General features: G+C 44.7%; 1 protein-coding gene across 1 annotated transcript in view; it reads right to left on the bottom strand.

The window, feature by feature from the left end:
- Positions 1-1344: 1344 nt before the first annotated feature.
- DPY19L1 (dpy-19 like C-mannosyltransferase 1) overlaps positions 1345-12773 on the bottom strand; it is a 519970-nt gene continuing 508541 nt past the window's right edge. The window contains exon 22 of the mRNA XM_085607487.1: positions 1345-1936. Coding sequence (XP_085463613.1) covers positions 1780-1936 — 157 coding nt within the window. The 3' untranslated portion in view covers positions 1345-1779. The remainder of the gene's footprint in view (positions 1937-12773) is intronic.

Genomic DNA, 12773 nt, shown 5'->3' with positions numbered 1-12773 from the left:
CCTTCCAACAGCATAGAACCTTGTAAGACCTTTAACATTTTGACATACACCAGATTAATTTGCAGCCCTGTGTTATAAGACACATGAAACTTGCTGCTTTAAGTTGCTTTTATGCGTGCCTGCATGTCTACATTAGAATGGTGCTGCTGTTGTGAGGACATTCATTGCTCCAAAGGGTCCTCAAGGTAAATGTCCACTTTAAGGCAATCCCGACCATGTAACAGACATTATATTGTATTCTGGGGCTTGAAGTTTGCTGTTGACATTGTAACTATGGGCTCCAAATCCCCAGCAGTAAAGTGCAGTTGGCAAAAAAGCCAGGATTAGCTAAAGATATTGCACATAACAATGGCATACCTTGCAGCTATGATTTAATTTTAGTATGTGTAAAGTCTTGTGGCATATTGTCACCACTTGTGCATAGTGACAGCCCTCTTTTCACAGGTACCGGTTTCTTTACCGTGCACCAAATATTTCAAACATGAGTGTGGTGTTTGTCAGTTTACCTGGTATAAATACTGGCTTGATAGAAAAGGGGGTTATGTGTTAAAACAGTTTTACCTATTCTGTCTGTGGGTAAATGTGATGAAATATATTGGCCAAGATTCTTCTGAGCTGGCCATTTCACCAATCAGTGAAAAACTTCAACACTGCCAAAAGATTAAATATGATTTTAATATTGCCTGATTCACTAAGGTATATAAAATAATTGGATCATACCAAAAACATGCTTCTAAACCCTGCACCTTTAATTCAAGCACACAAAACAAGAAGAAACAAAAAAAAAGAAGAAACAATATTTTAGTGATAACACTGATCAACATAACTCACACAAGCAGCGGTAGAAAATGTTGGAAAAAGATACCCACACTCGTATAAGCTGGGTCCATAAGGCTGTGGACGAAAAATGCACTGAATTATTCTTTCTCACTAGGTATCCCTTACTCTTTCCTCCATTCACAGTTTCAGAAATTGATAGCGAGATAACATTAAGGCCCTCATTATGAATGGCTTCTTAATTTCGATGGAGGAGGTAAGAGCAGATACCAGCCCAATTCTATTAATTTACTTGCACCCAAAGATTTCAACAGCTTTTGAGGAGTTACTAGATAAAACAGACCCAGAATTACCGATTCTCTTGGTAATTCCATATTTCTTAGTGGACCTCCTGGTATCTCAAAGTCTAGAAGGGGAAATAAAAATGTTTCCCTCCTTGAAGTTACTGGTAACACCAGTGTCAGTAACTCTGGAGTTGGTAAAATCCAGGCATCTCCTGGGCTACTCATAACGAGGGCCTTGGTGGTAAATAGCAACCGAAACAAGAAAACTGAGCAGACAGCCGTAAGTGTGGCAATATGTTATATAAAAGTTTTATTATAACTGTCAAACTTCACAGTATAAAGACTCTTAGGTCTACAATATTGACATCTTGACTGCTAGAACAAGCATACCATGTTTGCTCTCGAGGCACTGCACAATTGGTAAGAAAGTACTTTAAAGTCTGCTTGTCATGCCCGAATTTGGATGTCCATGTTTAGAAAAAATTCAAAATCATGATGTCCTGAATACTGTAATAAATGTTGCTCCTAATAGAACATCACGAATAGGCCAAAAGAAGCAAATACTGTTACATTTTGCATCAAAAAAATAATTTAAAAATATTTCCTAAATATAGTTCATCATTTTTATTAAAAGATATCTAAAATTGAAAGTTTACTGAAATATAGTTGACCGTTCGCAATAAAGTTATTTTGTTTTTTGGATATATGTAGATGGCTGTCAGTCTTTCACTACCTTTAAGACTTTGTAAACATTGTTCTGAAAACAAATACTGAAGAATGGTCGTGGCTCCCTGTTAAGTATGGTACACAGGGGAGTCTTCTTGGCATTGTAAGGATCTTCAACATCCCAAATTTCTGGCATGCTGCAACCAGGCCTGCAAGAAAGTATTATATAATGGTTAAAGCAATTAGAGAAAAAAGAGCTAAGGAAATACACAGCAAGAAAGAACCTACGTATTAAAAGAGAGCAAATGAAGCATCGCATTAAATGAGAAAGATTAGTAGAACTTTATCCCTTTCTCTGGGAGCACCATGTTTATGCTAGTGGTAGGGTGGCTGCTGGTTTGCTTACAGAATTGCAAATACACCTTTAAGAAAATCTAAAGACACAAAATTAAATAATAGCATTTTTTCACATTCTGTGACACTGGATAATAATAATCACTAAGGCTACACAATTATTTATTAAACAATTCTCCATGCCGTATTACAGAAAGAAGTGCTCATGCAGATGTGAAGAGCAGCAAAATATGATTTCATTTCTGCTCACTAGCTCAATCTCACTTAAATGAAAAACGAAATGTGCCTCCAAGCAAAATATGTTATTTTCAATTGATAAAAGACATTACCAGAGGAATGTAAAAAACATAAATCGAATGATTAAGCTTAACAGGAACTTCAAATGATAACATTGCTCTTGGAAATAGGGCTTTCTTTTTTAAAAAGTGCAATTTTTTTTCAATTTAAATATGGCCAGTTTTGCTGTCAGGCAGACCATTCAGCATACAACCATTTACAATTTACTTCACAAAACAGATTAATGATCCCGATGCCCGCGCATTTCTACCAATCAGGCACAACAAAAAGAAACCAGCAATGCATGGCATTTGCTTTCTCTTACCCATGATGAAGGAAGACCATCAATCTTTTTTTGCTCCCTGCTCAGCAGACAACTGCTTGGACGCCTACACACTTTCTGGTGGTCAAGCACAGACCAGGAACATCCTGCCCACCAGAAAAGTACCGAACACACACAGTGCTTAACTGGAGGTGGTGCTTGTCGATGGGGGATCTTGGCACAAATTTTTTGTGACCAGCAGTTATTTTTCTGCATCAGACATTTACCGAGAACAAGAGAGGGAAAAGAAAAGCGGAAATGCTGGAAAAACCGTCACAAAGGCTGAAAGCAGGCACCTGCAAGCGTGAGATAATGTTGGAGGCAGTGTCTGGTGATCAATTAAAGAGGGGCCGGGTGGATTCCAGACCACCAGCCTCGGTATTCCGTGCGCCAACATTTAATTTTACTGTCCCCGGGCTTCTGAACGGAGCTTTGGGCACCAGTACTCATTCTTTTACAAATTAAGTATTAATGGATACACAGTTATATTAACAGTATTTTCCCTATGACTCTTACACAGAGTGGAGCCGCACATGCTTGTTTTACCTGCACAGGTCATCTTGGTTAATTGCCGGAATCAGCTGAGAAGCTACAAAGCAATGTTACAAAAGGGCGAGGGACTGGGGACCAATTAATATAGGTCCAGCATACAGACCCAAAATAGTCCAAAACAAAGTGGTATGCCGTTCCTACTGAGTATTACAGGTAAATGTGTGCATAAAGAGCACCGGAGGGCTAAATTAAGAATTGTATACTATTAATGAATTACTCACTAACCATTATTTATTTATTTAAGTGTTTATATAGCGCCAGAATCGACTCCGAGGAGTATCTCTGAGCTTTTGTGGAGGCATATCAACTGTACAGCGAAGGCTGTGTTTTTTTTTTAATTAAAAGCCGAACAAAGTGGTTTTAAGTAATTTCCTAAAAACTAAATGATTTGAGCATTCTCTTAGAAAAAGGGGAAGTTCGTTCCAGTATTTCGGTCCGAGGTATGATAGAGATTTCCCTCCTAATCTCGCTCTCCTAATTCTAGGGACCGTCAGTAGATGTTTGGTGCTGGAACGCAAAGATCTCGGGGGGTGGTAGAGAGTTAATTTTTCTGACAAATAGCTGGGACCGAGATTGAATAGTGCTTTGTGGATGGTACAGCAAATCTTAAATTTTATCCGTTGGCGTATTGGCAGCCAATGGAGTTTTAAGAGAAGAGGACGGGAGGCAGATCTGGGTGGCATATTCAGAACCAGTTGCGCTGCCGTATTCTGAAGCACTTGTAGTTTATTGATTGACGCTTCATTAGCAGAAAGCAACAAACCATTACAATAGTCTAGGCGACTCAGTATAAGGGCCTGAGTCAGAGTCTTTCTTACAGAGTCTGGAAGTAAAGGGAAGACTCGCCAAAGTAGGCCCAAGGTATGGAAGCATGTTCCAACTGTCTGGCCAACATGTTCTTTGAAAGTAAGGGCATGGTCTAACCGGACTCCCAAGTTTTTAACAGAAATTTTGGGAATAGGAGGCTTTCCAAGATTAATGGGCCACCAATTGGGGGACCATAATATGGGGGCTTCCCCAAAAAGTAGGAGCTTGGTCTTCCCGAAATTGAACTGAAGAAAGTTATTCCTCATCCATTGTGAAAGGTCTCCTGAATGGTAGGAGTTAGTTCATCGAAGGGAAAGAGTAGCTGCGTATCGTCGACATAAGATATCGGAATAAACCCATGTTTCCTTAGAGCATTAGCCAAGGGAGCCACATAGATATTAAATAGAGTGGGGTTCAGGGAAGAGCCCTGTGGAACTCCCTTGGTAAGTTCCATGGGTGCCGAACGATACGGGCCTAAATTAACCGTCTGAGTCCGACCAGATAGAAAACTAGCCATTCAACGAAAGGCAGAATCTCTTAGTCTTATTTCCTTCAGCCTACTAAGTAGTATTTGGTGGGAGACAGTTTTGAATGCGGCGGATAGGTCCAATAGCACCAGAATCACAGAATGGCCTTTGTCTAGGGTCATTCTGATGTTACGGCTGATTTGGTGCTATATTTGGGCCTAAAACCTGACTGAGAAGGGTCTAGGTTGCCTGACATTTCGACATAACTGGAGAGGTGCTTGTTGACATACCTCTCTAGTACTTTACTCAGAAATGGCAAGAGTGAGATAGGCCGAAGATTGGTCAGATCAGTCAGAGGGGCCTTCGTGTTCTTTCGAATAGGCATTATCTGGGCTGCTTTCCATTCCAGTGGAACATAACATTCTTTTAGTGAAAGATTCAAAAGATGTCCGATCAATGGGGCAAGTTGAGGAATAAGGGTGTTAGCTATTCTTGCAGGGATCAAGTCGCACGGGGATCCGGTCTTCACTTGGTGCATTAAAGCTTCTACATCTGTAGTGGTAAGCGGAGGGAAGTTCTCAAGCAGCATAGAAGAGGTCAATCCTGCTGCATCTATCGTCACAGTTTGCATTTGATGTGAACTCCCTGCAGAAACAATATTATCATAAATTGATTCCATTTTTTGTGAGAAATAGGATGCAATGTTATCACGAAGTGTTTGTGAGGGTGCTTCTGCATTCTCACATGCCTTAGGTTTCGTAAACGACTGAAGGATGTTATATAAAACCTTCAGCGCATTACCAGCCAATGTAAGTTGGATGGAGATGTAATTCTTTCGTGCGAGCTTAATACTACTGTGATAGCTTGACAAAGAGATTAGAAACTGGGTTTTATCTCTCTCCTCATGAGTGGTACGCCATTTCCTCTAATGTTTTCTACATAGTTTTTTTTTAATAAGTAGCTGGGGGGTAAACCAGACAGCTTGCTGACGTTTTGGGTAAGTAGAGAAGCGTTTCACTGGCGCAAGATGGTCAATGGTTTCCGTTAATGCAAAATTGTACTTAGTGAGCGCTTCTTCTAAATTATCTAAAGGTTTATTTCGAGGTACTTTCAGGGAAGCTTGGAAGTTCTCTGAAGAGACTTTCTGCCATTGCCTGCGGGTCATCCCAGTGTCTTGACGTGGACCCCTATGTTCAACTTTATGGCTCTTAATGACAAATTCAATTACAGCATGGTCAGTCCATTTAAGTTGCACTGGTTGATCACACTGTATGTTGGGGGAGTTGGACAAAACAATATCCAATGTGTGGCCAGCCATATGGGTAGGACCTTCATTCAGTTTATTTAGGCCTAAAAGTGCAAGGGTATTTAGAAAGGCTAATGGCTCCATATTATTAGAACATTCACTGTGAATGTTAAAATCGCCTAGTAACACAAAGTTAGTGCTGGCGAGTACGTGAGGGGCTATGAGTTCAGTGAGTAAGTTTGAAAATTCTGCTATGGGGCCAGGAGGACGATAGATCAGGGCCCCTTTCCAACTGACTTGAGCTGATAAATCAATTCGGAAAATGAGAGCTTCCATCTTTGGGTCACAGTATTCATCTAGAACACAAACGTTAATACTATCTTTGTGTATAATGGCAAGCCCTCCCCCATCTTGACTGGTCCATCCATTCTAATAAACTTGCAACCCTCTGGTATTGCCAAAGTGATAGAAGGCGTAGAATGGGGTTTGAGCCAGGATTCCGTTAAAAACCCCAGCTTAGGCTGTATTGAAGAAACTAAATCCTAAATTTCAGTAGAATGTTTGGGACGGGAACGGCCATTGCAAAGTATGTTTTTACATTTTCACTGGTTTTTAGTTGTGGAATATGGCTCACATGGTGAGAAGGCTGGATTTATATGGTAAGGAGCCTTATTTGATAACTGGTGATCGGATGTTACCCAGGACCGCCTTATATCAACAACATTGCTCTGATAATAGCAATTTCTACACGAAAAAGGTCCTTCAACTAGTGGCAAAGAATCATATTGACAGTGTGATAAATTAGTGTTCCTAAAATCGAGTAATTCCTGTCTAGAGTAGCACTTGATGCTGCTTACGGTATTCACATCTGTAATGGCCCGACCAGGGGTCCTGGCTTCTGGCGCTGTCCTGGCACGGACGGGCGCAGACAGGCTTGCCTTTGGTGCACCCGCTGCGCATCACTTGTAGCATCCAGTTTATATGGAGGGGATTAGAGCACTAGAGCGCCAACCTCCTTCCTCTGGAAATGGGTGGAAATAACAGCAAAAAAGTTAAAAGAAATTTTTAAAAAAAGACTCCCTCCACAACAATCGAGCAACTCTCGCGGTGGACCGGGGGGTATAGCACACAACAATAAGGTGAGGTGAAATCAATAAAAAAGGTCTCAATTCAATTTTAGCAACATACAAAAATTAGCAGCAATTTAAGAAAAGCACCGCTTGCAAGTGACAGGGCGTCCGTTGCGCGTCGCTTGTAGCATCCGGTTTATATGGAGGGGGTTGGAGCACTAGAGCGCAAACCTCCTTCCTCCGGAAATGGGTGGAAATAACAGCAAAAAAGTTACAAGAATGTTAAAAAGAAAGACTCCCTCCACAAAAATCGAGCAACGCTCGCGGTGGACCGAGGGGTCTAGCACACAACAATAAGGTGAGGTGAAATCAATAAAAAAGGTCTCAATTCAATTTTAGCAATATACAAAAATTAGCAGCAATTTAAGAAAAGCACCGCTTGCAAGTGACAGCGATCCTTCTTTTTCACAGTTAATGTTGTAGATCTACAGGTACCACTTTTTAGAGTGCTATATGGGTGGTCACTATTGTTTCATTAAACAAACCACTACCCAAAAAGTGTAGATAGATCACACATAGGTCCTGAAGAATTGCCGTCGAATTGACACGAAGCAAGAAACGTGTTGGCCTGATTCTCTAGCGCTCATCACTATTTTAATCAGTATAGTGACCACATTCATTAAACTTGTTTTGGGTGGACCACTATTCCTGTTTTAATCACACACTTTGTTCACAATTGTACATCTACACTCACTAGGGCCCTCACACGCACTGCACATAACGGCTAAGGAAAAAGATCTTCGCCAAGAAGGCCCCATCACGGGTGCCGATCGGGTATTGCAGCGCCGACCCGATAAGGAGCAGACCCAGGGATGAAGCAAAACACCTAGCTAGCTGGGTGTGTGAGGGTCTTTTTCTGAAAGGAGAAAGGATTTTCTCCGGTCTTCATTTAGCACTCTGGTGCTCTTTATACGCACATTTACCTGTAATACTCAGTAGGAACGGCATACCACTTTGTTTTTAAGCTACAAAGCAAGCAATGATCTGTGCTTAATTTGTATGAAAATATAAGTGCCAGGGCCCAGCATATTTCAAAGAAAGCCACTGCAGTATGCAACACTTATTCTTTCAGCCAGTTCTGTCAAACGCAAGGACAAAGGGCACCTATTAACACTACACTCTCACAACTGTGATAATATGGACTATACTGGGTCTCACAAAGCTGTAAGAATGACCTGGATGCAGTGGGAGTAATGGTTTTTTAAACATATATTAATTTGTTAAACACTCTGCTCATTTGCTTTTTATAAAACCACACAGACTGCTTCACCATATGGTTGACTGTCATAAAGATGTGCCAGTGTTATGAAATTAGTGCCAGTGCCGAACACTGCCAAACACCACTACATACTAAGCACTGCAGCAGTGGAGTTCAATATTTATGCATCCCATTTACCGCAATATGGTACACAGACTGTAAGCACAATGCCTGATTGATAGATGTTTACGTTTTATCAGAAGCGCTTTACCCGGTGTGTCACATAAATAAGAAGGCCAGGTTAATATAAAGACCAGGAGATCACGGTCAGGCAAAAATCTAAAGATTGTGGTAGCGTTTTTCATAATATGCAAAACGTGTGTATGTCACGTGAAAATTACTTTTGATAATTTGTGTTTTTAATGGTGCATAGAGATGTAACCAATGAACTAATGATGTTGCACCTGAAACGCGTTACGTAAACTAGGTCATTTAGAAGTGTGAATAATACTAAGAATAGTTATGGCATATTTTCATGTAACATGCCATTATTCTTAAAATAGATGCTGTTTCAGATGTTTAGTTCAATTTACTCCTGCTTTCCCCCCACCTCCCAATCAATGTCCCGCTGCAAAGCCATCTCTCCCCCTGTTTCTGTGAAGCATCAAATGAATTACGTAAATGGGTTAGCAAAATAGAACATTATTAGAAAATGAGTATTGTAAATGAAGCTTGATCAGTATCATTTTCAAGGACATCTCTTTGAGTGCAGTAGCTGAGGAAGCAAGCAGATGATTTCCCTTACCTTATGATAGTTTCCAGTCCAGGGAAGACCTGGCTTGGCAGTTTGGGCTGGGCTGTTACCACAAGGAACAGGATCAAGAATGATTTGCATATGGCAGGGTCTGAACTGGGGTGGCCAAGTGAGCTAAAGAACGATGATGGATTCAACCCAGATCTGTGACTGGGGGCGAGTGTCGGAAAAGTTTCAGCGCTCCGTCCATAATCTCCTTGTGTTTGCTTTGTACACCCTAAGTTGTCAGGGTATGCCCAGATGTGGGTCCCGTTCTAACTTTGCCACTGGATTCAAGCTAGCCTGGCCGATAAGGGGTGTAACCCCGAACCGGTCCAAGGATGCTCGTTTCCGGGCCAGGGAAGGCCTGGCTTTTCAGTTCAGGCTGGACTGATCCCACAAGGAACAGAATCAAGACTGATTTGCATATGGCTGGGTCTGAACTGGGGTGGTGAAGTGAGCTAAAGAACAATGATGGATTCAACCCAGATCTTTGACGGGGGTGAGTGTCTGAAAAGTTTCAGCACCCGCGACCATCATCTCCTTGTGTTTGATAGGTTGACCTTTGACATAGTGGAATGCGATTGGTTATGGTTCATTGAGTTCGTTTTAGTTATTTTTTAGCCTGAGAACGTGTACACGTGGATGGAATACTTACATACCTTAAAACCAAGATAAAGGATAGGCCTAGAGAGGGTCAGAAGATGCCAAAGGATGGCAGAAGGCACATCTGCATTTGAAATGATGGAAGAGGTTGGGTGTTACACATCTGTTTCCCGGATAGAATAAATCTACAGCACATGATGAGATATTACAGTTTCCCATGGAGGGTACGTTTAGTTTTTAGAAATTAGACTTTCTGAGGCAGACCATGTTGAATATGAGTCTAAAGAACTACAAAGTTCGAAGCACTCAATAAATGGGATCGCATAGCGACTAAGAAAGAGAGAGGGAAGAAAGCTAGATCTTTTAAAAAAAACTTCAGGGGATGGTTAGAGTCCAGAATTAAAAAAGAAAAGAAAGCATGGGGATTGGAAGTTGAAAGTATTGAAACATTTCCTGCTATAGTTGCAGAAGCGAAGCTGGTTAGAACAGATACATCGAAGAGAAGAAAAATGATGCCAAATCTGGTTAGAACAGATACATCGAAGAGAAGAAAAATGACGGCAAATAAGATGATGATGACCACAAAGATCTTTAGTGAGTTGTTGATTTGAAGACCCTCTCCGTACACAGACAAGCAGATCTAACCCAGACCACTGTTGGGATTGATGGCGAAGAAGACACAACAGTGGTACAAGCTCCTACTGGAGTTGTATAAAGTGCACCGTTAGAAATTCCTGTCACAATGGCAACTACTAGTACAAGTGGACAGAGCACACTGCAGAGACTGTGGTGACAGAGCCACCTCAAAAGCTGATCTCCACCCGCAGGTTTCCACCTGCATCTCATCCCTGGTGGCCAGTGGTGGTCTAAGGTTTGTTTCCGCTGTGCCTGTTGCTTGCGTTGCCTGTCTGCCCGCTCCTTCCTCTGTGCCCCCCTGCCCCCGCTTGCTTCCGTGCCCCCTTCTGATTTCCGTACCCCTCGCCAACCACTTTGCCCCCTTATATTCTGTACCACTGACTTCTGTGCCCCTCTGATTTTGTGCTTTTTTGCATTTCTGTGCCCCTCTGATTTTGTGCTTTTTGTACTTCTGTGCCCCCCTCCTAGAGTCCGTGCACCGCGCCGGTCTCCTTTCCCCCGTTCCCGCCGCTGCCTCCCCTGCGGCCCCGCCCCCTCCGCGCCCATTCGCTCCACCCGTCCCTCGCCTCCCACCTCCCAGCTGCTCCTCCCTCCCCATATATGGTGGCCGAAGGCACGCCTAAGGCAAGCCCGTCTGCACCTGGACCGCGCCCAGGGCCAGAACCCCTGGCCCCCGCAGCAGCCACGAGGACCGCCGCCTCTGCTACGACGCCAACACCCTCGTCGCTCTCAACCCAGGAAGGACTCACACCTGCTGCAAGGCTGCCCCTAAGCGCACCCACGGTCCCTTCACCTGCCGGAACTGCAGCTTCTCCTGCCGCGAAAGTGCCAAGACGCCTGCCACGAAGGAACCCAACCAGCTTTGATGCATCCTGATCAACACCCGCTCCGCACACAAACACGCCGTCGAACTTTGGGACCTACTCGACACCGCATCACCAGACGTCGCCTTCCTGACCGAGACCTGGATGAACGAAGCCTCCTCGCCAGACATCACCATAGCCATCCCAGATGGGTACAAGATCACCCGCAGAGACCGCACCAAAAGGGCCGGAGGAGGAATCGCCATCGTCCACAAAAACACCATCAGGGCCTCAACAAACATCAACGACACCCTCAGCACCGCCGAACACATGCACTTCCAGATCCACACGGACCCCAAGACCACCCTAAGAGGCACCCTCGTCTACAGACCGCCAGGACCCCGGCATCAATTCTGCGACTCCATCGCCAACCTCATCAGCACACACACACTGACCTCCACCGACTACATCCTCCTCGGAGACCTGAACTATCACCTGGAGAACAACAACGACAACAACTCGTCCACCCTGATCGACAACCTCGCCAACCTCGGACTGAAACAGCTCGTCACGACGTCAACCCACATCGCCGGCCACACGCTAGATGCCATCTTCTCCTCAAGCCCCCACGTCACCTTCAGCCACGCCTCCGAACTAACCTGGACAGACCACCACTGCATCCACTTCTCCTTCCGACAACCCCTCACACACCACCGCACACTACAGACCCACCGCCGCTGCAGGGGCAGTCCCCCAAGACCAACTACAGACAAGCCTCACACTCAACCCTCCGACCAACCCCACCAACCCCGATGAGGGCACACTCACCCACGAACGCTGGATGAACGACTGCGCCAACACCGTAGCCCCGCTGAAAAAACCCACCAGCAGAGACACCAGCAATAGAGTCAGCTGGTTCACCCCGGAACTCCTCGACTCAAAAAAAACCTCATCAGGACCGCCAAAAGGACCTCCTTCACAGACCGCCTTGACAACAACGCACACAACAGCAAGGAGCTCTTCACCAATGTGAAGGAACTCTCCAACCCCAGCTACAATGCCAACGACATCCCACCATCGCATGCCCTGTGCGACTCCATCGCCACCTTCTTTCACTGAAAAATCACCGGCATCCATGACAGTTTCAGACCCTGGACGACCCCTGCAGACCTCGTCGCACCGGACCCACCGCACCCCACCGCCCACGACACCCTGAGAACCTGGGCCAACGTGAGCATCGAGGACACAATCAAGACCATGGGAACAATCCACTCCGGATCCCCGTCTGACCCTCTCCCGTACCACATCTTCAACAAAGCCAGCAACTCCATCGCACCCCACCTGCACAAAATCATCAACCTCTCCTTCGAGACCGCCACCTTCCCTGAGAACTGGAAACACGCAGAGATCAACACCCTACTGAAGAAACCCAAGGCGGATCCGACCCATCTCCCTGTTTCCGTTCCCAGCAAAGGTCATCGAGAAGATAGTTAACACCCAGCTCACCCGTCACCTCGAAGACAACAACATCCTGGACCCGTCCCAATCAGGATTCTGCAGTAAGCACAGCACCGAGACCGCCCTCATCGCCGCCACAGACGACACCAGGATCCTTCTAGACAACGGCGAGACGGCGGCCCTCATCCTCCTGGATCTCTCCGCCACCTTCGACACCGTCTGACACCGCACACAACGTACGCGACTCCAAGACGCAGGGATCCGGGAGAAAGCCTTGGACTGGACCACCTCCTTCCTCTCCGGCAGAACTCAGAGAGTCCGCCTCCCCCCGTTCCGATCCGATGCCTTCAAGATCTTCTACGGCGTCCCTCAAGGATCTTCCCTCAGCCCGACGCTGT

Source organism: Triturus cristatus, chromosome 5_2 (assembly GCF_964204655.1).
Source record: "Triturus cristatus chromosome 5_2, aTriCri1.1, whole genome shotgun sequence".
Lineage (NCBI taxonomy): Eukaryota > Metazoa > Chordata > Amphibia > Caudata > Salamandridae > Triturus > Triturus cristatus.
Note: the sequence above shows the minus strand (reverse complement) of the source record. Positions and strands in the feature narration are given on the sequence as shown.